Source organism: Saccoglossus kowalevskii, chromosome 6, assembly GCF_978046115.1.
Source record: "Saccoglossus kowalevskii chromosome 6, keSacKowa6.1, whole genome shotgun sequence".
Lineage (NCBI taxonomy): Eukaryota > Metazoa > Hemichordata > Enteropneusta > Harrimaniidae > Saccoglossus > Saccoglossus kowalevskii.
Genome location: NC_140646.1, coordinates 22345629 through 22372433, shown reverse-complemented (window position 1 = coordinate 22372433; position 26805 = coordinate 22345629). Strand labels below are relative to the sequence as shown.

Here is a 26805-nt window from a genome sequence, read left to right as displayed (position 1 = left end):
AAAATGCATGTGCATATGTCCCATATAATGTGTGATGTATGAGTGAAGTTTGAACTTAATCGGTCCATGCATGTTCGAGATACAGGTGATCACGGACGGACGCACACAGGGCAAAACATAAGTCCCCGTTTTCGGACTACGTCCGAACGGGGACTAATTAAGGTGTTCACTCTTCCCTGACGTCCGAATCAGAGATTTTTACGACAAAACAAGAAAATATATCAAAGTCTGCCAAATCTAAAATTTACCAAATTACTACATCACAATGTCATTCAAAACAAATGCTATGCAACATGGCTGTCAGAATTGGGATAGGTAGAACTTTTTCTAATATACATTGGGTGTCTCACTTGATCTCACAAATTATTCACCAAACCTCTTGTCAGACTTCTCATTCATTGTGGTCGAACACATATTTGACCCGACTGTCCCACTATGTCCAGAAATGTAACATTCCAAGACAACGTACGTACTCTTAATTTACTTTCTAAGACGGCTCTTCTTGCTCCTCTTCCTAACAATTCTTCGGCACCATCTTCTTTATCATCTTCATCGTCATCTTCTTCATCTTCCTTAGATGATAAGGACACAAAAGATGAAGTTTACTGTGCAACAATTAACACGAACTGTCTGATGTAAAGTTCTACAATGAATGAACTCTTATTTTTATTTTATTTTTGAGAAAAATTTAATTTTAATCTTACCTTCAAAAAGATTCCTACATGTTTTATTTTCTTCTTTGATGTGGTTAACACTGTGCATGGTGCATTCTATAAATAAGAAAATATTGTAAGCATGTTTAACAAATAGACAAAGACAAAGCAAAAACATTATGATAAATGGTATCCACCCACATATAGGAAGCACTCGGGGCTACGTCACAAGACGTTCCACATTGCTGAGACGTGCACCACCGTACCATGTATTTCTATGGGCCCTGCGCGAGCTGCTGTGGATAGTCTGTCGAAGAGCCGGTGAAAATAGCTAAATTCAAGAAAACAACACAAACTCAACATAATCTTGAACAACCAAATTTATATATGCTGCACACACAGGGCTAATCTTGTTACACTGTCTCAACAACCATCTCAAAGTACCGTTTTCTCTGAGAGTTTTCGGCCTTTGTTTTCACCCAAGAATATTCTTGTGAATTATTTGCTGGCATAGCAAAAACTTGATTTTTTGTTATTGTGTTCCGAAATAGACAGACTGATAACCAAATTAAAATTTTGTTATAAGGTATGTCTAAATTTTTGCATTTGTTTCCAGAATTTTACATGTAGATCATTGGTACATTAATTTATCCTTGTGAAAACAGTTGCACCCTGGTTGGCTACATCTTACCAAAGGCATCTCTCGGGGATCTGCCTAAGGTTCAACTTTTCGGAATGTAATAACATTTTATAACAGAGTAATAAACCTAATTCCTACATAGATGATAATTAAAATAATTTTGACAGCAATGCACTTGAGAACTGATTTAGACAGCCAAAAAAACATGGAGAAATGCCAAAAACATAATTCAATTTAAACAGAGATTCAATGCCCCTTTTTTACATAATTATAAGAGTTTTCGTAACTGTATTTTAATCTGGTTATACTTGAAAATTTTATTTTGACATATTTCAAGTCTAATTTTTTCCTTTGTTGTATCAACCACCAATGAATGAATAAAATTATATTAATTAACTTTCTGCTTACTTCATTCACAAGTATTGTGTCACCGATGAAGAGAGCATACTTCTTTCCAGCACTGTCTGATGCACTCTTATTATCCAGGTTTGAGAAACCCACGTTAATATTAAACACCATACCCTTCCTGGCCTTGGCGTTACTCTTGGCATTGATGACAATGGAGCCTTCACGGAACTCAATACCAGTCACAAACCTAAAACATATTTTCAACAAGTCATTGTCAATGACACGTCCCCGTTCCGTTCATATTTGAGTGACATATACATTCAAAGCAGATCATGACCGAAATGCACCTGCATATGTACAACACATTGTGCTAAATCTGAACAAAATCCATCCATGCATGACTGAGATCCGGTTCTGGAATTGTGAAAATACGTGATTTTGATGCATTTTCGGCCTTAAAATGGCCATCATTCCACTATTGTTAAGCAGATCATGAAACAAATGCACATCTCTATTTGTGACATGATGTACCATGTGTGTGTGAAGTTTGAACTTGATCAATCCAGACATGTCTTGGATACGGATCCAGAACTGAATTCTTTAACAAAATGGCCGCCAGTCGGCCATTTCGAACTTGATCCGGAAAAAAAAAAAAAAGACGTGCATCAAGGTCCTATTATGTTTAATGTATGTACCAAATTTGAACAAAATCCATCCATGCATAACTGAGATACGGGTCCGGAATGGTGAAAATGTGCGATTTCAATGCATTTTCGGCCTTAAAGCGGCCCCCATTTGGCTATCGTTAATGAGATCATGAAACAAATGCACATACATATTTGTGACATGATGTACCTTGTGTGTGTGAAGTTTGAACTTGATCAATCTAGACATGTCTCGGATACGGATCCAGAACTGAATTCTTTAAAACAAAATGGCCGCCAGTCGGCCATTTCGAACTTGATCCGAAAAAAAAAATGACGTGCATCAAGGTCCTATTATGTTTAATGTATGTACCAAATTTGAATGAAATCCGTCCATGCATAACTGAGATCCGGGTCCGGAATGGTGAAAATGTGCGATTTCAATGCATTTTCGGCCTTAAAGCGGCCGCCATTTGGCTATCGTTAATGAGATCATGAAATAAATGCACATACATATTTGTGACATGATGTACCTTGTGTGTGTGAAGTTTGAACTCGATCAATCCAAGCATGTCTCAGATACGGATCCAGAACTGAATTCTTTAAAACAAAATGGCCGCCAGTCGGCCATTTCGAACCCGATCCAAAAAAAAAATGACGTGCATCAAGGTCCTATTATGTTTAATGTATGTACCAAATTTGAACAAAATCCGTCCATGCATAACTGAGATCCATGTCCGGAATGGTGAAATTGTGCGATTTTGATGCATTTTCGGCCTTAAAATGGCCGCTATTCGGCTATCGTTAATCAGATCATGAAAAAAATGCATGTGCATATGTCCCATATAATGTGTGATGTATGAGTAAAGTTTGAACTTAATCGGTCAATGCATGTTCGAGATACAGGTGATCACGGACGCACGGACGGACACAGGGCAAAACATAAGTCCCCGTTTTCGGACTGCGTCCGAACGGGGACTAAAAATGTTAAATACAATGTTGCAAAAATTGTCCACTTTTTGAGCATTTCAGCACATATAACTATCTGACTAAGTTCGAGACAAAAATGTTTTAACATGCCAAAAATGCACAAAAATGGGAGAAGAAACTGTCTAAAAATGTGTAATGTGTAAATGCCGTCTTGACTAAGACCTACATAAAAAATGTTTCAACAAGGAAAACTGCACATTAAAAAAATGTTGACACAAACGAATACAGGTATGTACAATTATGTCATTTTTGGTGTAAATAACGTAATGTTCAATTTTACCTGTACTACCGGTAGATTCTAGAACATTTTGGGGTTCTATGGTGCAAATATTTCATATTGGCTCTTTGTAGGCAATACCTTAGCAGATAGGGCTCTGAACAAGTTTATGTATGTATGCATGCATGCCAATGACCAGTTCAAGGTACATTTTGGTGCATTTTTGTACCCAAAAAGGCTGCCACCAGTTACTATCTTGAATCACATAGTGAGTGATACAAATGCATGTGCATACAGACAACATGATGCATATTAAATGTGATTGGTTTCAGGCATGTCATAGTTATAGCTGTGAACATCAGATGAGGTCAAATCAAAAAGTTCACTATTTTGAACTACCCACTAGGACAACATATATCCCTAAATCATATATTTAACCATTCTTACCCAAAATTTTTAGTCATTTTGTCACTGATATCAGGCTTTTTTTTCTTGACAAAGTCCACAATTTTACCATACAGTACACTGAGTTTGACACCTGTATAACAGACAAAAAGAAAAGACATATTAAATGATGTATACAATCCAGCTATCATTATTAGCATTGTCCACAAAAGAAAATCATCCAATTTGTTCATTAATTTGCGACAAAGATTCTTGAATTTTCTGCATTTTCGTTTTGTGTAAATTTGGAAATAAACTAGCCAAAAGTTATGTGGTGTTCTACTCCTTATATAACACTCCATTAAGAGCTATCAATCAATCGATCAAACAACTTATCTAAATGCCAATATCCAATACAAATTATTATTCACAGGGCTAAACAAAATATGAATGTTAGAATGTCTTATCTAAAAAGATTATATTACCCGATTCATATTTATACAAATGCACACTACTGGATGTTAACAAAGTTGTGTGAAAATAAAACACTAATAGCTAGTTTAAAATACTGTGACCGAGCTCATTAATATTCAGATAGCTCATTAATATTCATGAGCGACCAGCACTCCCATTGGACTGGCGAATTCCCTAAAAAGTGACCACACTTTTGACTAATATCTAATGGTGGCCACTATAACTTTCATTTTCATTGCAGACTTGGCTCTTTGGATACGAGTTAACAGACACTGTCATGGTGATCTGTGAAAAACAGATATATTTCTTGACATCCAAGAAGAAGGTAGAGTTTCTGAATACAAAATGAACATTTGTATCATAACTAGGCATTACTGAAGTGGTGTATAGCGAGAGGAACACAGCATAGATTCTAGGCTGGAAATGAACTAAATGATTTGACATTGATTGTAGAATTTTATAAAAGTTTGTAAAAGTCAAGTAAGTAGAACAAGAAATACAAAATGTGCGAACGTAGCAACAAGTACATAGAAACTGACCATGTTGTAACTGCTTAATGATTTCTTCTTCCACTTCTAACAGGAAGTTATAATTGTCTTGCTGACTCTGTGTAGGGTCGACCAGCAATGTACGCACTATGTTAGAACAATAGGATTTGTAACGTATTCCCAAAGCACAGGTCACAGTACCAAAGTGGAGTTTTGAGTCATCACTGAGGAGAAAAAAAACCATGCATGTTAAGAATATTGACCCATCAGCTAATAATAACGACCTACCAACGGCAAATATTGACCCACCAGCTAATAATAGTGATCTATCAACAGCAAATATTGACCCATCAGCTAATAATAATGACCTACCAACAGCAAATATTGACCCATCAGCTAATAATAGTGACCTATCAACAGCAAATATTGACCCATCAGCTAATAATAGTGACTTATCAACAGCAAATATTGACCCATCAGCTAATAATAGTGACTTATCAACAGCAAATATTGACCCATCAGCTAATAATAATGACCTACCAACGGCAAATATTGACCCATCAGCTAATAATAGTGACCTATCAACAGCAAATATTGAGCCATCAGCTAATAATAGTGACTTATCAACAGCAAATATTGAGCCATCAGCTAATAATAGTGACTTATCAACAGCAAATATTGAGCCATCAGCTAATAATAATGACCTACCAACAGCAAATATTGACCAACCAGCTAATAATAGTGACCTATCAACAGCAAATATTGACCCATCAGCTAATAATAGTGACCTATCAACAGCAAATATTGACCCACCAGCTAATAATAGTGACCTATCAACAGCAAATATTGACCCATCAGCTAATAATAGTGACCTATCAACAGCAAATATTGACCCATCAGCTAATAATAGAGAAAAATACTTGCCTGATAACACTGAATTTCAAATTGTAATTGCCTCCACTCTGAATGATAGCCGGATAACATACTTCTAAAACCGACGAATCTAGGTTACCAACTATCTTCTTCTCTTCTAAAGCTTTCTCCACACCGTCTGCTAACTTAGAATGCCGAACTCGCTGTTCAAGAGTAAACAAAAAAGCATTTCACAAATACAACGCATCTAGGTGAGGTCAATTTTAAAGAGCTACGGATACTGCAACATTCTAGTTTCAAACATACGCAACTGTAAATCAAAGGACATTGTTAAACAATTTTTGAGCCAAGACAATACTTGTGAATAATTTGTGAACAATTTCTTGTTGTCACAATTATCTAACCTTATCGGAGTCCACAGCTTCCATGACTTGCTCTTTCAAATATTTACCAAACACGTCGCATGTCAAGGAACAGGCTTTTTTCACCATAGCAATTTCACTGTCCTCTTTCACAGCCATTATATATGCGGTTGATGATGATATGTCAATCTGAAAAAAAAAAAAAAAATAGACATTTAAAGAAAGTTTATAAAAAACAAATCATTGTCAATGACACGTCCCCGTTCAGTTCATATTTGAGTGACATATACATTCAAAGCAGCAACAATATGGATGTTGAACTGCATTCAGTAAAACAAAATAGCCACCAGTCAGCCATTTTCAACACAATCCAAACATTTTTTTTAACTAAACGCATGACTAAGATTCAGTTCCGGTATGGTGAAAATGTGCAATTTTGGTGAATTTTTGACCTTAAAAGGACTGGCCCAAATGCACAGGCATATGTATGCTATAATGTATGATGTGTATGTGAAGTTTGAACTTGATCTGTCCAGGCATGTCCGAGATATGGATCGAAAACTAAATTCTTTAAAACAGTCGGCCATTTTGAACTTGATCCGAAGAAAAATTGGTGTGCATCAAGCTTATATTATGTTTAATCTGAACAAAATCCATCCATGCATGACTGAGATCCGGCTCTGGAATTGTGAAAATACGTGATTTCAATGCATTTTCGGCCTTAAAGCGGTTGCCATTTGGCTATCGTTAATGAGATCATGAAACAAATGCACATACATATTTGTGACATGATGTACCTTGTGTGTGTGAAGTTTGAACTCGATCAATCCAGGCATGTCTCAGATCCAGATCCAGAACTGAATTCTTTAAAACAAAATGGCCGCCAGTTGGCCATTTCAAACCCGATCCAAAAAATGACGTGCATCAAGGTCATATTATGTTTAATGTATGTACCAAATTTGAACAAAATCCGTCCATGCACAACTGAGATCCAGGTCCAGAATGGTGAAAATGTGCGAATTTGATGCATTTTCGGCCTTAAAATGGCCGCTATTCGGCTATCGTTAATCGGATCATGAAAAAAATGCATGTGCATATGTCCCATATAATGTGTGATGTATGAGTGAAGTTTGAACTTAATCGGTCCATGCATGTTCGAGATACAGGTGATCACGGACGCACGAACGCACGCAGGGCAAAACATAAGTCCCCGTTTTCGGACTAAGTCCGAACGGGGACTAAAAACTCCTGTGTGCTGGGAACGGGGACTAATTAATATGGTCAAGATTTTGAACCAAAACATAACAGGTCTATGCATTGTCTTAGAGCAACTATGTACCAAGTTTCACTGAAATGAGATCATTAGTACTTGAAATATCAGTGGAGATTCATTAATTATGCTATAACTAAACAGGCCTGTACATTGTTTCACCATTGTGCATCAAAATTCATTAAGTGGTTCTTCAGTGGAACAGACACACACACATGTAACTACACTAACTACAAAGACTCAAAAATGTTAGAATGGTTTTACCGCTATCCAAATTAATTCATGGGTAATGTCTAGAAATCATAAAATCATGCTCACATACTAAGATCAACAAAACAGGTTGTTATACCTTATCAAAGCCTTCTCTATCCAAAGCTTTTCTCCAGCCATCCATAAAGGCACCTGGAAAATTATCTTTGGAAAATATTCCAATGCTTTTACCCTGAAATAAAGCAAAGATATACCTTCTTCATACTAAAACAAGCCAGGATTATCAAGTAGTAAAATTTGGTAGTTAAAATCATATGAAAGTAATCCACTTTATCAAAAAACATAAATACCTTTTTACTTTCCTTGATTGCCGCGGTTAACTTCTCAAAATTCACTTTATTGTCCCCAGATTTTTCCCTCGTCAGCAGCGTTATGGGTGGTACGCCATTTGTGTTTTCCTTGTCAGAAGCCACTTGCTTCAGAAACTCTACCTTCTTCTTGGATGCCAAGAAATATATCTGTTTTTCACAGATCACCATGACAGTGTCTGTTAACTCGTATCCAAAGAGCCAAGTCTGCAATGAAAATTATATTGGCCACCATCAGATATTAGTCAAAAGTGCGGTCACTTTTCAGGGATCTCGCCAGCCCAATGGGAGTGTCAGTTGCTCATGAATATTAATGAGTTATATGAATATTAATGAGCTCTGTCACAGTGCAAATATTTTTTTTTATTGAAGTCAAAATATTATGTTTCACAATTCAGAAGAGTTTGAATTTGAAAATGAAACATTCTCAAAATGCAAATGCTGCAGACTGAAAACAGAAACATAAATTATTGTAGCAATATTAATATCTTAATTGAAATGCATTAGAAACGTTTCAGCCTGGAATATGTTCAAGACTTTCATGATCTTATCTACTACAAAATTCTCCTTCAAAATATCAACCACGTAATTATTTGGCGGATTGTTGTAATTTATTATTTGTACCATCAGCTTCTAAAACGTTTACATTTACAGTAATGAACGAACAAATAAAACTTCCAAACAATCATCAAAGTCACGACATAACATAACTTACTTCACGATGTTATACACCGGTTATACCAATAATACCTCTTATTTAGTCAGTTTTTTTATATGAAATTGAAGTCAAATTAGACATATATTGGGAGCGATTGAAAAACACAGATCCCCCTATGATGTTTGTGATCCATTAGTTGACCGGCATGTGTCTTTTGACCCGATGGGTCAAAATTTCAAGAATGCCATTAACCAATCAGAATGCTGCATGGTAATACCAGTTGAACCCAAAATTTTCCGAATGGTAGTAATCATAAAAATTACACTGCGAAAATAAAGCGATGTCATAGCACGATGTGTTGCCATGGATTTCAGTTGAAAATTGCATGATGGTATTCGAAAGAGGTGATTAGAAGTTTTTAATAAAAGGTAAAAGAAGCCCTGAAAGAAGTTTTTACATGATTCGCAAATATAACAGTTAAAATGTATTTTACCCAATCACGCAATAAACGCATTGCTTTTTCTTGAGTAGCGTAAACAAATCGTGACCTTCGCTTTGACCATGTAATATCGGGTAGAATTGATTTTGAAAGAATTTTAGCTTTCAATTTAAAGACTGTAGCTACGTTCTCACAAGTCTAAAAAACGCCGATGTTGACACTGTTTTTTTGTTACATGTGAATGTTAAATAATCTGCTGAATTGTCTGCTCGCGTTCTTACTTAGTAAAAACATCGGTGTTTGAGGATTGAATGCTGGCCTTCTACCTAATATTTCGTGCAGTTCATCCCAAAATGTCAGTTTTCGAATCGCTACAACTTCTGTTGTGCTCAGTCCCTTCTCTGTACTTTATACGCTTTGATCTTCAGTTGACATTGCAATGACGTCCTGTGCAACCCCTTTTCAGCCGCTTTCTCTGCATTATTCAGATATCAGTAATCTTGTTTCTTGACCAGTTCAACACTTGACCTGTAACCTCTGACGTCATCTTGCGTAATGACAAGAATAATAAGTCGGCAATAGAGGGCGTTTGGCCGTCGTATTGTTTTCACACAACACATTGCGTTGTGCAAGAGCCGGTGTGACAACGGCGTTTAGGATCTGGTCCACATCTTTTACAACGACGTATTCTGTTCATAAACGCATTTTAACAACGTTCTCAAATAAAAGGCGCTGTGACAACGGCTTATTTCGTCCAGTGAGAACACCACTTGTATCTATCGTCAGAAAGTATTTACTTACAAACAAAGAGGGGCTAATTTCACAAAATCGACTAGCCGCTACCACATCATGTGACTACTTCTATTGTTTACAGTTATAATCCTTGACTGGCAGGATGCTCGCCGGTCAGTACGTAATAACAATCCGACAATAGTTCTGGTCGGTAGTTTTTCTGTGATGGCTGCTAATTTTGAGTGCCGGTCGGGCTGACCACCGCCGCTCTGCGTGGCGAGATCCCTGGGCATCAAATGGTTGGTTGGAAACATTTCAATAAAAAAAACACAGCATTGTTTTTGGCAAGATGAATGGTGAAAGTGGTGGATGAATGGAAAGAACGGCTACCAACAATTTGTGAAGGTCATGGATGAAACAGGGCTTTTTTTCAAAAACACAACTGACAAAAGTCTGCATGTCAAGGGGACTGACTGCAGTGGTGGGAAAAATCCAAAGAACATTTAACACTGATGTTATGTGCAAATATGGTTGGAGAAAAAGAGAAACCACTAATCACCGGAAAGTCAAAGAAACCACAATGTTTCAGGAACATTAATCCAAAAACACTTCCTGTATCATACAACGCTAACAAGAAAGCATGGATGACCTCAGCAGTGTTTAACGATTGGCTGTGTAAGTTTGACAGAAAACTTCTGAATGTGGACAGAAGAGAAAGGCAATTCTTTTCCTGGACAATGCCACATGCCATCCAAACTTCAGTCTTCGTAATCTGAAGCAGAAGTTTTTTCCCCCCAATGGATCAAGGAATAATACAGGCACTGAAGTTGAAATTTCGCAAGGAACAACTACAACACATCATCACAAAGATGGACACTGATAAATCAGTGTTTGGTCCAGAGACTGTTAAGTCAACAACCATGCTGGAGGCGATCTACTGGATTCAGCGAGCCTGGCAAGATGTTGATGAATCCACCATAGTGAAGTGTTTTAAGAAATCTGGTTTCCCTTCAGACCAGGATATTGCTGATAATCCTGAACAGGAAGAAACTGATGGGTACTTGGATGCAGCAGCACATGATCTGTTTGGTTGTTCTTTGCAGGAATTGGTTGATATTGACAATGACCTTCAGGGGTTGCATTAGTGTTTGATAATGTGGAGTCCCTGGGACCCACCCCTTATAAAATGTGTGGGTCCCTTAAAAATATGTGGGGTCCCTGACGCTATCGCACTTTATTTTTTTTAAATATTTTTTTGCACGAACTATTACGCAATAAACATAAACAGGCATTAATCACATTTATATTGTACTTTATTTACATGTTCATTCCAGCCTTTACATGTCAGCAATCTGCATTATTTACTTGGTTTTCTTCTATTTTTACAGTTATTAAAATATAATGCTGCTTTTACAAATTTTAAATCATTACTGGGTTTACCCTCAAGTTCTTCATAAGCCAAGATAAATGAACTGGTGTCAGACTTAACTTAGACTTAAGGTAGCGAGACTATTATTTGTGTTGAAAATTACGATTTTCACATTTATTTATTAATTGATGAAATGCACTATAAACTTTCATGTGATAAAGTCAACATAACATAGAATGTCATGTAAGTTGGTTAAAATGTAGATTTTCTGAAGGGAAGCAAGGCAGCCTCAGTAGTGTTTTCCAAAATCAACAACACAGGTTTAATCTGTGTGCCTATAAGTTTCAAAGATAAACTCAAGACAAAGCAATGTTAGGATGTGTTATCAGTAGCTATCTGACACACAATTAGTGTTTCCAAACATTTGAGTGGTTTTTCTCCGCCCCTATTTGTTTCACAGATTAGTCATTTGCATATGAATGTGTCAGACACAAGGTCACACAGCCACTGAAAAAAATCATTGATTTTGGTGTTTTCATATGCCAAATTTATCCAATTATAGCTATCCCATTCCTTTATTGTTTTGGTTTCCAATAGCCTTACACATTTGGTTGTCCCTACACATGTTAAAACAGACCTTGATGGGAAAACAAATTGATTGTGCCGATAAACAAGCTTGAAAATCTTTGCTGTTATTTTATGGACGTTTTCTAGGAGTTTATGTTTTTCAAAATACAAGGTCTTTAACAAAAAATAACGTATACTTATTATCGTCGGATTAACACCAAATTTTCACAGCTTTAAGGTGACAGTGAGAGGAACTTGAATGTGTCCAGACAAACTATTTCATCGATTATTTACCAACGAGTTGTAGTTTGAGTTGGGGGCAATGCGACTAAAACAGTAATTGAAATTCAACACACTAATTTTTAGAACGCGTTGCTTGAATAAAACTGACCAGACACATTCAATTTACCAGACTATTGAACAACTAGGAAAAGTGAAAAAAATACTTCTTATCGCCAGAATAAATGCGTAATTGTTTTTTTTACCGAAAAAGTAATTTTTCACCTTTGGTTGAGTAACGCGTCGTAGAATGCAGATACGGGCATGCAAAATACACTTGTGAAAAGCTTGAAGTCTGGCGATTCTAAAAATATATACTTTCCTGGGTCTATTTGTAGTCATTTAGTCACAATTAGAGGATGAAAACAAGTATGCAAATAATAGTCCCGCTACCTTAATACAGTTCTGGCAAGAAAATGCATGGCCTCATAGAACCTGCCGGGGAGGAGATCTTGCAAATAACTAATCGATCCATGGCTTCTAGAAAAGTGATTTTTTTCTCCCATAGTCACTTGTGTTATATAATTAAATAGTTCATTGTTTCGATTAATATTGTCCCAAGAAAACAATACACCCAAAATTTGTACATACTAGTACTAGTACCAGATTCTGCAGTAAATTCGCCTCTGGGCAGTTTGGGTTTTTAAAAAAATAAAATGGGACCAAGAAATCGGCGATTTTTTGGCAGATTTTATTTAATATTTGTTATTTAAATATTTAGGCGTAATTTTTCGGACATTACAATCTCCTGACGCCTAAAAAGAGTTTTTATTCAAGAGTATGTTTTTTGTGACTAGCGAGAGTGCGTAATCTTCGTTTCGGTTCGAGTTGTTGTCACTGTAAACGATGTTAAATTAGTCTTCAAATGCGCAGTTTATCTTTTGAAAACAACTATTTTTTGATTTGAAAAAAAAATCATACCGTTTTTCCATAAAAATCCAATCATTCCTGACAGCTAAAATAGTCTAAGTTTTACCGCAAGTCATTGACGTCTACTCAAGAGTATGATTTTTATCGAGACTAGCGTGAACGGGTGAGCTTAGTTTTGACAATGAACTGTTATCACTGTAAACAATGTTAAATTATTCTTCAAATGCTCAGTTTATTTTTTAAAAAGAACTAATTTTTTGATTTAAAAAAAATCATGCCGTTTTCCCATCAAAATCCAAGCCAAAAGATCGTACTACAACATCGGCAAATCTCTTCCGCGTTGTGTTCAATAACATTAACATATTTAAATGAGCTATGGTAATTTGAACACGTTGGCGTCATCCAGCATTTTTATTGGTTAATTAGCGATTTGACCTATTAGGTTAACCATGCAAGACAAGAAACATGGCGGATACTCGAAAGCATCGAGCGTTAATTTGCGACCGGAATTATTTGCTTACGACGAAACGAAGTTGAATTTTATTTGCATTTCATAACAATTCAACAAATTTGTTTTTTGTACGTTATTATAGTCACTACTGAGTAATACCGGTAATTGACAATTTTGAAACGCAGCGTGACTGGATTGCGCAACCGTGATCATTTGTTGCTCGGCAGTTGTATTCGTTTTTACTTCGTTTAGAATATAATTTCGTTACCAATAAAATTAGGAAAAAAAAGTGTATTTGACGTACCAGGGTCGTTTTTTTTTTGAAAAAGAATTACTCTGGGTGACATTGCAAGTTTTAGGCGGATAAATTAGCAGGTCACAGTGCATTCTACTTGTCTCAGTATTGACTGTCTCGCCGTACTTCAGATGGGACTTCACACATTCCATTGTGAAATGTAGATGCTAATAGGTGTTTTTGAAGACAATGGCACAGTATTGTACGTGAATTTAAAAGCTCTATGAACTTTGTATGCGGGACAATGGCATCGCAAACGTACACAATGCCTTTAGACCTATCATAATACGACCGAGTTGCGTGCTCACCGGATGCGTCCCAGGGACTCACCAGTTAAAAAATTCATGCGTCCCACAGAAAAACTATGCTTCCCGGACGCGAAATTCCGCGTTAACGCAATCCCTGACCTTGCAATATGCAACACTGACACTGATTGGGAACAATCAGCTGTGCAGTTGTTGGCTGAAGATGACAGTGGTGATGAAAGTGACAAAGAAAATGATGCCAAAACAACTAAAATGGCTTATTTGTAATGTAGTAAAGTTAATTTCTAAAAATGCAAATAAAAATAATACACTATTTATCATTGTTTTTATTTATTGTACAATATGTTTGCTTGTCTGTTTAGCTGATCTCCCTTAAAATCTCTCCCCCTTAATAAATATTCATGAATAAATGAATAAATTAGGCCACCTGTCTATAAAGACCACCTGTCTATAAAGACCACCTGTCTATAAAGACCACCTGTCTATAAAGGACAGTTTGGCTCAGTCCACCGACTGTCCTTTATAGACAGACTTGACTGTATGTGGTTACTAACATATCACATGATTTTGATCAGATTGTATAAATTTAACTGAATGAATATTTTGAATCCTCGGTTAATAATAAATAAAGAATAAGGAGTATTTTAGAAAGTTCAACAAAATCAGCAATGAGATGCTGCTTTTAAAAATTGTGGAAAAAACATACACTTTACACTGTTATTCCAGTTACCTCAATCTTGCATGCATCGGACGTGATGTCACAATGTGCATTGTGTCACCATGGGTCGCAGTCATCGGTACTGAGGTAGTCTATGAATGAGTTATTTCTAGAGATCAGGGTTCATTTTTTTTATAGGTCATCTCGTCTGCAGTTGAATAAATTTTGCCTTGATTTACAGTAGTATTCCTTTCAATATAAGTTCATTTCATTTCATTTGTTTTTGATAATTTGTGTCACCGGCGATTGAAAATTTGCATTTAACTGATGTGCAGCAAATAGAAATACATCTTTGTGATATACATTGCGTTCTGATTTGTGTAACTTGTTATAGTTACTACAGGTACTCTAGTATTTGTTTTGGGCTTTGGATACACCTCACCTGTGAAACTCAAAGACTTAGTAACTTCTTGCAGACTTTTGTTCTTACCACTGTCAATGTATTGCTAACAAATGCAAAGCACCCTTTGATCAAAACATGTTATTGTTTTAAATTCGAACAAGACTAGAGTTACACTGGTAAACAAAGCAACAAGCATCAATAAATTTAAATTTCAAGTGTCACAGACAGAGGGCAAGCATCACAGGTGAGTGTCCAAGCGTCATGGTACCATGATACTTCACGGAGAACACTGACTTGGAATTGGAAAATAGTTTCCCTCACATTTTGATAAAACTAAAGCCATACAATAAGATTTAGTAAACTACAGACCTGCAGTGCTGTGGATTTGGCATAAACTATCTCTTCATCCACTCCTACTGAAACCATAATGGCATCACTTTTCGCTAAATTATCTTCATCATCGGCATTCTGTAGAAAAAAATTATTAGTTTCAGTAATTGTTATTACTGTATTTTCTCTATTAGAAGTGCATATTCATGAGAGGATCCTAAAAGCCACAAGTCATTGTTAATGTTTGTATTATAGACAAGAAATATATGTTCTGTATATGTATGGAGTTTTAAATTGATCAGACCAGGAATGAATGGGATATGGCGATATAGAGCTGCATTTGTTTAAACAATATGGCCGCCAGTCATCCAATTCAGAGATTTTGGAAACCTGACTGGTTAATGTCGTAGTATTCCGCTTGTCACATCTTTTTCCAATTCTGGCTTCATCTGCTCAATACATCATATTATAGTTATTGGCAAGTACTACCACAATTATCTACATTTTTTTTCAGATGTAATCAATGAAGAAACAGGGGGTGCCACTACCTATGTTTTTCAGACATATACAATATACTGTTCAAGGGTGCATTTAATTAAAGAAATCTACTGCATCTCACGAGGTAGAAAAACCTATTTTCATCATAACTATGTATTCACTAATTAATGTTATGTTATTATTCAAAAATGGTTATGATTTTAATAAAGCTTAACTTTTAAAAAATTAAAGAAGTCTGAGCAAACATAATGCTAATATTTTTTATATCACTTTTAATTCTATAGATATTCAACTCGTCATCAATATTATGAAGTCCACCATCTTGATTCTTCTGCAAAGGATTATGGGTAAAGTAGACATCATAGCCATTGTTATGAAAAATTGAGAAAATGATTTCATCTACAACTTTGAAAGTAGGTTGTCACACAAGGGTACCAGCAATCCCCCTTCTGTCAAGATACTAATTTGTTAATAACGAAAAACCAGTAATTGTTAATATCTAGATGTTAATTTGTTACTAACTTGTCATTAAAAGTTAGTATTCTCATCATGACATATTGTGCTTCGGTATTACTGTAAAATACTTTATTTTAGCTGGAATTAATTTTCGCTGAAAGGACTTTTTTGGTGTTTTGTATGGAATTTATTTTCAATGAATCATCCCTCCAGCGAAAATAGCGAAAATTAATGCCAAGTGAAAATAAAGTATTTTACAGTACTGTAGAACACTTTATTTTCGCTTGGAATTTATTTTCACTATTTTCGCTGAAGGGATGATTCCGTGAAAATAAAATCCAGCGAATATACTCTTTTTCCTATATTTCACATTAAACTCATCAAAAATCAGTGAAAATAAATTCCAGGCAAAACGCCCAAAAAGCCTTTTCAGCGAAAATTAATTCCAGCGAAAATAAAGTATTCCACAGTAACTGTTGTATATACAAAACTGCAATACAGGAGAGCGTTCTACATGAACTACTTAATATATATAAACTATCAGTTCACTGATGTACCCAAAGTGGAGAGAACGGCTTTCCAGGAATACAATATAATCCAGTGTTTTGAGAATATACCGTGCATCTATCTACTTGAATTGTTAATATTATTAATGTATTATTAGTATCATTTTCAAATTCATTATTCAAATTCAATATTTTATGACAGAATTTCTCTAAATCACATATTGCTTGGGGGCAATGAGAGTTTTCGATGAGCGAAGCTTGCCTCAGCAGTTATCTGTCATTGGTTTTGTTGCTGAAGAATGGTGAAAATAAGCATATTTTGTCAAATTTGAGTTTGAATATTCCAATCAAGTGTCATAATTCTTAGGTTGCAGGCAGATAGACTGCTTTTTTGACGAATATAGTGCACGATTTATTTTCCAAATCAATGATTGTCAACTGTGTACCATGCAATTACTTTACCGCAGTTGCATACTCTTTTTTTTTATAGGTTAGTAGCCCTCACAACCCTAACCCATGCCTTATCTAAACCCCCGATTCGAGAGCCTGTGTACATATTACGCAATTTAATAATTAATTATTATTATTTATGCATCATATTTAGATTTTCAAGTAAGCACACAAACTGGAAATAGACAATGATGATCGATTTTTTACATTTTGACAAAATCGCGTACCTAAGGAAGGCAGTTTTCACGATCGTGTTGTTGTAAACACATGCTCGCTTGATCCCAGTAGCCATTTTGGTGGAAATCACGTTTTATCTTTTTAAACTTGCTTCGTTCCGCAATGGGAAAAAACAATACAGGAACGCGAAAATTCTAAACAAAAATCGAATCAAAAGTACATTACGCACCTTCCATGAGTTATAGAATTTTTGCATTCGCCTGTAGAAGGCGTCAACGTCCACAGAAATGCCAGCCATCGCAGTGTCTTCTTTTCGAAGTGGCAAAATGGCGGGAGCCAAACGTCGGAAAATTGTCGGATTGGTGGCGCTGTTGAGGTCAGAGGTTAAAGTAGTTTGACGATTGTCAGGTGGTGCAATACTGCATACATGTATACTAATTCCGCTCGTCAGAAAATGGAAACGCAAAGTAGACAGGAAAGTCCAGAATTTGTCTTGGACCATTTTGAAGAAGTTGAAGGACTAGCTGAAGAAATAGTCACCGATAAACATCAGGTAAGCAAGATAAAAAGATGAATTTAAAGATGAAAAAAATACAATTGTGGATCAATTATCATCTTGCTTTTCTGGTTTTAACCTTTTCATTTTCTCGCTCAAATTGTTATGCACTATTTTCTTATATTATTCAATATTTTCTAGAACTGAAACCTAGTTTTAGAGCAAACAGACAAAATTTGAGTAAATTTTCAGTTTTTACTCAAAAAATTTTGCTATTTTTGTCCAAATCTTCTGAAGGAATGTGCAGACTATGCACAGACAATGTAAAGTCAAACCACCCTGCTTGTTGCTAGAATTCGTGGATATGAGAGTTGTAAATATTTTCAGGAACTACTTGTGAGACCTATAACATTTTATTTTAAAAAGTCCTCAGTAATCAATCTTTCAACATAGACTCAAAGACAATCTAGACTAGATCGACTTTGATGTGCTTTGTCTTTTATTAATGTCCACCAATTTTCGATGACTGAAAATCTTTATTTCTGTTTCAATGGTCATACTAATTCTGTTGTGTTTCATGATGTGCTGTGAAGTTAATCAGATTCAGGCTGATACGGCTACACAAACGCACAGACTGGATTGTCGCTATCAAGAGCAGTGTATTCACCAATAGTGATGTCACAGCAATCGCTCTGATTGGTCAATAACAGTTTTCAAATATATAAATGTTTGATATGTTTATAAACCATACATTTTGTGAACAGCACTGTATCTGACAAAAAAAAATTCTAACAGTATTAAATTAATATTATTATATTAATTTGTTATGAAAAAGAATGTTAAGATCCTAATATCAATTGATTTGAATTCATTATCTTTTATTCAGATTATTGATTTAGATAGGAAAAGAAATAAGAACAGAGAAGCTCTGAGAGCGTTGGGTAAGATGCAGCCAGTGCCAGGCAAGGGTAAGAGCCAATTTCCTTGATATGTGTAGAGTAATCTCTGTCACAAAGTTGCACAGTGACAAATTTCATTAACCCTTAATCTTGCCACCCTCATGTACATTTATATTGACTTGATCAAATAAGAGTTGAAGGACCATCACTTCCAGTACTGTTTTGCATAAACACGCAGTATGATTGACAGTCAAGTGCAGAACAAAACCAAAAACATTCCAGGGCGATGTTTCTCCAATTTAGACGTGGTGCATTAGCATAAATTACAAAGCTGTTCACACAATGACATCACTTCCCACTGGTTCACCTTTCTCTGGTTGTTTTGTTAAGATGGCTGAGCACAGATGTGAGATGTTAAGTCTAAATATCCAAGGATGATATTTTATAATACACTTTTTTCACGACTAATACCAAAATTATAACTGGGTACTATATTATTTATTCAATGATGTTATGTTAATACTGCAAGATGACATAAGTGGAAACAGCTCATCCACATTTGTAATTTCCACGCAAGACATATCTACCGGTCGATAATGGAATATTTATATTATTCAATTGTACTCCAATTGAAAATATTTTAGACACTTGTGCCCCTAATTTGGTGTTTTTTCGGTCTGTGATTTCTCCAAGTTTTCATGTTTTGAGCTTAAATGGCAGAACACACCTTCCCAATACAGTTCCCCACATGGGAATTTGCGATTTGATAAAAAAACATTTGATCAAATTAAGTACAAGTCATTGACATTAAATACAAGTCACTGCACAATATCATTGTTTTGATATGATTTCTTCATTAGATTTGCATGTGATACTAGTATGGTTCTTTCAATTACATCAATACTGTTGATTCCGAAAACTCCAACCAGTAAGTTGAATGTAAACATTGCATGTGAATTTTGACAGCCTCAGTTTGGACTTGAGTGTCCGATATTTGTATGACGCCATGACGCTGTATTTTTGAATATATCCTCTATAAAATTGAGCTGTTGTTCAATGTTTATTCTGTAAAAACAAATTGGGGATTGGAGTGGCTATATTTATTTTCATAAAACCCATTGTGTAGATGCTCTTCTAGGAGTTTCTGACATACATATTCCTCATGGGCATAAATACTTATTTTTTTTATTTACATCAGTAAAAACATAAAACCAATAAATACATATAACTAAATCAAATGAAGAATATGATCAGTTGCGCAGCATGTTTTGAATTTTATATAAACAAACACTGTATTTTAAATGCATTGTGTACATTGCTATGACAACCATATATGGCATGACCAAAATTGTTCTTTTTTTTTTCTTGATCTTCGCCACAGTTCTTTTCTGAAACTAAGTTCATATTTCAGAATCTTTTGGACCAATTTCAGATGTGAATAGTCCAATCAAATAAAGTTTAGCTATGTCTTTCTATTTTTAGCTCCGCTGTCGACTTTGTCGAGCGGAGCTTATCATATGAGTGATTGTCCGTCTCCGTCGTCGTTCGTGTCAATGTTTTACTTTTTCGACTTCTTCTTGAAAACTACAAGCCTAAATGCTTTGATACTTGGTGTATATGTACCTTGGGTAGACCTCTCTTAGGTTTGTTCATTTCATGTTGATATCTTTAATTCTCTAATTTTGGTGAATATTTTTGTCATTTTTGGTAAAAACTGATATTTTCGACTTCTTGTTAAAAACCGCAAGTCCAATTGCTTTGATACTACATATATAGGTACTACATGTGGACCTCTCTCAGATTTGTTCATTTCGTGATGATATCTTCAATTCTCTAATTTTGGTGAATATTTTTGCCATTTTTGGTAAAAACTGATATTTTCGACTTCTTGTTAAAAACCGCAAATGCAATTGCTTTGATATTACCTATATAGGTACTACATGTGGACCTCTTTCAGATTTGTTCATTTTGTAATGATATCTTTAATTCTCTAATTTTGGTGAATATTTTTGTCATTTTTGGTAAAAACTGATATTTTCGACTTCTTGTTAAAAACCGCAAGTGCAAATGCTTTGATATTACATATATAGGTACTACATGTGGACCTCTCTCAGATTTGTTCATTTTGTAATGATATCTTTAATTCTCTAATTTTGGTGAATATTTTTGTCATTTTTGGTAAAAACTGATATTTTCGACTTCTTGTTAAAAACCGCAAGTCCAATTGCTTTGATACTACATATATATGTACTACATGTGGACCTCTCTCAGATTTGTTTATTTCGTGATGATATCTTCAATTCTCTAATTTTGGTGAATATTTTTGTCATTTTTGGTAAAAAGTGATATTTTTGACTTCTTGTTAAAAACCGCAAGTCCGATTGCTTTGATATTACATATATAGGTACTACATGTGGACCTCTCTCAGATTTGTTCATTTTGTGATGATATCTTCAATTCTCTAATTTTGGTGAATATTTTTTGTCATTTTTGGTAAAAAGTGATATTTTCGACTTCTTGTTGAAAACTGTAAGTCCGATTGCTTTGATATTACATATATAGGTACTACATGTGGACCTCTCTCAGATGTGTTCGTTTTGTGATGATATCTTCAATTCTCTAATTAATTTATTTTGGTGAATATTTTTGTCATTTTTGGTAAAAACTGATATTTTCGACTTCTTGTTAAAAACCGCAAGTCCAATTGCTTTGATACTACATATATAGGTACTACATGTGGACCTCTCTCAGATTTGTTCATTTTGTAATGATATCTTTAATTCTCTAATTTTGGTGAATATTTTTGTCATTTTTGGTAAAAACTGATATTTTCGACTTCTTGTTAAAAACCGCAAGTGCAAATGCTTTGATATTACATATATAGGTACTACATGTGGACCTCTCTCAGATTTGTTCATTTTGTAATGATATCTTTAATTCTCTAATTTTGGTGAATATTTTTGTCATTTTTGGTAAAAACTGATATTTTCGACTTCTTGTTAAAAACCGCAAGTCCAATTGCTTTGATACTACATATATATGTACTACATGTGGACCTCTCTCAGATTTGTTTATTTCGTGATGATATCTTCAATTCTCTAATTTTGGTGAATATTTTTGTCATTTTTGGTAAAAAGTGATATTTTTGACTTCTTGTTAAAAACCGCAAGTCCGATTGCTTTGATATTACATATATAGGTACTACATGTGGACCTCTCTCAGATTTGTTCATTTTGTGATGATATCTTCAATTCTCTAATTTTGGTGAATATTTTTTGTCATTTTTGGTAAAAAGTGATATTTTCGACTTCTTGTTGAAAACTGTAAGTCCGATTGCTTTGATATTACATATATAGGTACTACATGTGGACCTCTCTCAGATGTGTTCGTTTTGTGATGATATCTTCAATTCTCTAATTAATTTATTTTGGTGAATATTTTTGTAATTTTTGGTAAAAAGTGATATTTTCGACTTCTTGTTAAAAACTGTAAGTCTGATTGCTTTGATACTATTCATATTGTTCATTTTCTAATGATGTCTTCAGTTCTTTAATTGAAATGTGCATTGCTAACAGCGGAGCTATCTCAGCCGATAGGCTGCTTGTTTTTTTTCACCTATGAAACATTTTCTACATCCCACTGAAGATGTTACTTGCTGACACTTAACTCAATATAACAGAAAAGATCAGTAATTTACCGGTATAATGTTGCAAGAAAGTACTGGTACTTGTAGTTTCATCACTGATGCTTTGTAATATAGTGAAATAAGTATGCATGCAGAATAATTGGATAAATATTGCTCTGGAATGTTTTGGTTTACCTATGACTAAATCACACATTTGATGGTCACCAGATTGTTGCAAAATTTTTAAAAAGTGCAGTAAATTTTAGAACAATTCTAGTGACATTTCAACATCTAGCAGTGTCTCGTCATGTAATCATAGAGTTTAAAAGATAAGATAAAGCTAACAACATTATATTCTCAGATGTCACACTTTACCCACAATCCTTTGCTGGAAAATCAAGATGGCGGACTACATAATACTGATGAAAATTTGATTATCTAGAGAGATTGAAAATGATATAAAAATTGCATTCTCCAACATTTGTGAAGTTCGTTCATCTGTCGCTTGCTTTGAATTTTCATTTGACTTTAAGAGGTTAACCTCAGCTGTCCTCACCTTGTTACCTCACTTTTCTACTGCAAGGTAGAAAACAGACAGGGGCAGCTGGGGCTACCGCAAAGTAGTGAAGCAGAGAAAACAGGCAGAGGCAGTTGAAGTAAAAAGGGTTGTAAACACATTTATAATCTAACACAGCAATATGTTGATGTTGGCTCCACTCTTGCTTAGGAATATGATGTCATTGAGAAACAACAGATGAAGAAACAATTACTCCTCCAATGAGTGTAACCTAAGCAGATGATAAAAAAAATGATCACTGCAACTGATTAATTACTAATTTATCTCTCTTCATAGCTGACAAAACATGGGTGTGTTTTGGAAACACATTTTTAAAAATTCCCAGATCAGATGCAAAGAACTTGTTAGAACAAGGTGCGTTTGTTATTTCCATGTTTTTACTTGCTTACAATTTTCACAGGTGCACCTTAGATTGTTTTCATTTCTGCACTTGTCACATGTCTGAGTCAGTGCATGTAGCTCCTATACCCATAAGAATATTGCATAAATAATGTACAGAGTTCAATCTCAATTCTTACCTGAAGAAAAACCATTGAGTTTTCATTATTTGATGGTTTAAAGGCTGGTGATCATCATGCCAAGTGTGTACGAGATTTCAACTTGGTAAACAGTGATTTTCCTGCAATCTAATGCGTTCTTAGCATGATAGCAAGCTTTGATCTGTTTCTGATGTGCACTAAATACCCCCGGCACTGACTGAAGTTAATTGGTGCATTCAAATTATCTTTGGAATTTCCTACCTTGGTAGTGTCTCCTTTTTTGATCTGCGCAATAATCTAAGTCTTTGTCAATATGGACCAATGCCATCACTATCCTTCAAGTGTGTTTTCCCCAACAACATTTCATGCTAATCACCATGATGCCTCTTTGTCTTCATGATCTCAATGAAATGTTCATTATCACAAAAAAATTCTCTGACTCATGAATTCCACAACAATTTGTCACTAAAGGTAAATATGAAAAATGTGGAGTGATGTGGATTTCAGAAGTTTGGAAAAAACAAAACACAGTAAATAAGAATAAAAAAGCTGTTCACCAACTGATCTACTAGTTGATGAGATTCAAACCTGGTTTCCTAATTAGTTTGAATACTTTATCTTAAGGTAGCGAGACTATTATTTGTGTTGAAAATTACGATTTTCACATTTATTTATTAATTGATGAAATGCACCATAAACTTTCATATGTTAAAGTCAATATAACTTAGAATGTCATGTAAGTTGGTTACAATGTAGATTTTCTGAAGGGAAGCAAGGCAGCCTCAGTAGTGTTTTCCAAAATCAACAACACAGGTTTAATCTGTGTGCCTATAAGTTTCAAAGATAAACTCAAGACAAAGCAATGTTAGGATGTGTTATCAGTAGCTATCTGACACACAATGAGTGTTTCCAAACATTTGAGTGGTTTGTCTCCGCCCCTGTTTGTTTCACAGATTAGTCATTTGCATATGAATGTGTCAGACACAAGGTCACACAGCCACTGAAAAAAATCATTGATTTTGGTGTTTTCATATGCCGAATTTATCCAATTATAGCTATCCCATTCCTTTATTTTTTTGGTTTCCAATAGCCTTACACATTTGGATGTCCCTACACATGGTAAAACAGACCTTGATGGGAAAACAAATTGATTGTGCCGATAAACAAGCTTGAAAATCTTTGCTGTTACTTCATGGACGTTTTCTAGGAGTTTATGTTTTTCAAAATACAAGGTCTTCAACAAAAAATAACGTATACTTATTGTCGTCGGATTAACACCAAATTTTCACAGCTCTAAGGTTACAATGAGAGGAACTTGAATGTGTCCAGACAAACTATTTCATCGATTATTTACCAACGAGTTGTGGTTTGAGTTGGGGGCAATGCGACTAAAACAGTAATTGAAATTCAGGACACTATTATTTTAAAATGCGTTGCTTGAATAAAACTACCCAGACACATTCAATTTACCAGACTATTGAACAACTAGGAAAAGTGAAAAAAATACTTCTTATCGCCAGCATAAATGCGTAATTTTTTTTTTACAGAAAAAGTAATTTTCCACCTTTGATTGAGTAACGCGTCGTAGAATGCAGATACGGGCATGCAAAATACACTTGTGAAAAGCTTGAAGTCTGGCGATTCTAAAAATATATACTTTCCCGGGTCTATTTGTAGTCATTTAGTCACAATTAGAAGATGAAAACAAGTATGCAAATAATAGTCCCGCTACCTTAAATAACCATGTACCGGTATAATTTTCTTTAATGTAATGCAGATCAAAACAACATAGAATCTGAAATTGGAAAACTCCGGGACAATTTAAAACCCAAAGTGAGCAAGCTAAGGGAGCTTGAAGGTAGGCAAGGCAGATTGTTACTTGTGTCCACTATCTTTTTATTAAATACTGTAAAATATTTTATTTTAGCTGGAATTAATTTTTGCTGAAACGACTTTTTGAGTGTTTTGTATGGAATTTATTGTCACTGATTTTTGACGTGTTGAATGTAAATTATAGTAAAAGAGTTATATTTGCTAGATTTATTTTCACTGAATCATTCATTCAGTGAAAATTAATTCCAAGCAAAAATAAAACATTATTATTATTATTGACCTCTTGAGGGCGCTATAATGTGGCATGTTATCTTCTCACTAATGCACAGTTACAATTGTTTTGAGGTGTAGTGAATGTAATATTGTGGATATTGTATCAGTTGTGAATTCATAAATTTTTCATTACAGGTCGACCAGAAGCTAAAGGCTTTAATTTAGAAGCACTATCGCGTGATGAAATCAATGCCGTTCATTACTGACAAGTTACAAGCTGGCTGAACCGATCAAGTTTTAAGCGATTTCAACATGGTTAAACTGACATGGATGTCATTTGAGCATACAAGGGAAATACACGCACTTCTAGAAGAGATTGTGGAGTAACTGTGAACTTCAGTGAACAATATTCCAACAAGAACTATGGTACATTGTGCAGTTGTTTTCATATTTAACATAAGACCACAGTTACATTATGGTTTTATGAACCTGTTTGATGATATGTATTAGACCACAATTCAGACATATGTTTCTACAGGATATTCCATCTATCCAGAATCTCAAGACTATTTTCCAGTCTCCTTTCCATAGATTTGATTAAACAACAATTTTGTTATGGAATTATCAAATCAGTGAAAAACAATTTTGATGATAAATAATACTTATTATACATCTGTCATTGTAACGCCATAAGTAATAGCCCATTGTAATTTTATGGGGTATTTTCATCCTACCGTATCAGGAAATGCGAATTCCAAATATGGAATGATTATGCTCGTACATGTAAGCATCATCTAATAATAAAAACAAACGTGGCTGCCACGTTTTGGATTTTGGCATTCCCATGATGTATCCTCAGAAAAGAAAAGATGTATAATAAGGTTATTACGAGGATACCTCAAAGTATGCACTCAGACAGTACAGAGGTATCCTCGTAATAACCTCATATTATTACTTATTTATATTGCAACATTTGTATACATTGTAGTCATTTTTATTTTTTAATAAAAGAGCATAATAAATTTGATATTTTTTCCATTGGTTTCTTCCTTTACTGGCATTCTGCTTCAACAAATTTATATGAAGGGCATGGTCGTCATGCTGCTTATGCATGATGTATGGGTCTTATAATAAAGACGGCCATTTTGATTGTTGTATATAGCTAATTGTATTGAAAAAGAGACTAAGTATTAAAGAAATACCAGAGATGATTGGAATGCATCAAAGAGCTCTCAGGTGTCAAAATCGGTATTTGGTGCATAATAAAACTCGACTGACTAACGAGCTGTTTAAGAGAGGAGCTGCTGTGAATACTGTTTTTAAGAATCGGAGATTAAGATGTCTCAAAATTAGCTTGG

General features: G+C 34.8%; 2 protein-coding genes across 3 annotated transcripts in view; one reads left to right on the top strand and one right to left on the bottom strand.

Annotated features, from left to right (window-relative positions):
• The window catches only part of LOC100376768 (FACT complex subunit SPT16), a 37800-nt gene extending 20107 nt beyond the window's left edge, over window positions 1-17693 (bottom strand). The window contains exons 1-11 of the mRNA XM_002732959.4: window positions 17555-17693; window positions 15278-15376; window positions 7904-8128; window positions 7693-7785; window positions 6116-6262; window positions 5763-5914; window positions 4890-5062; window positions 3940-4030; window positions 1702-1888; window positions 705-770; window positions 474-572 (exon numbers count right to left, since the gene is read on the bottom strand). Coding sequence (XP_002733005.1) covers window positions 474-572; window positions 705-770; window positions 1702-1888; window positions 3940-4030; window positions 4890-5062; window positions 5763-5914; window positions 6116-6262; window positions 7693-7785; window positions 7904-8128; window positions 15278-15376; window positions 17555-17623 — 1401 coding nt within the window. The 5' untranslated portion in view covers window positions 17624-17693. The remainder of the gene's footprint in view (window positions 1-473; window positions 573-704; window positions 771-1701; window positions 1889-3939; window positions 4031-4889; window positions 5063-5762; window positions 5915-6115; window positions 6263-7692; window positions 7786-7903; window positions 8129-15277; window positions 15377-17554) is intronic.
• Window positions 17685-26485, top strand: LOC102803884 (p53 and DNA damage-regulated protein 1-like). Of its 2 annotated transcripts, XM_085500201.1 has the most exons (5): window positions 17685-17878; window positions 18708-18789; window positions 23199-23276; window positions 25179-25259; window positions 25643-26485. In XM_085500201.1, exons 1-5 carry the CDS (start codon window positions 17753-17755, stop codon window positions 25711-25713), a joined length of 438 nt encoding a protein of 145 aa, XP_085356327.1. In that variant the 5' UTR covers window positions 17685-17752; the 3' UTR covers window positions 25714-26485. The 2 variants fall into 2 exon arrangements, with proteins under 2 accessions (XP_085356327.1, XP_085356328.1); XM_085500202.1 differs by lacking the exon at window positions 25179-25259.
• Window positions 26486-26805: the final 320 nt, after the last annotated feature.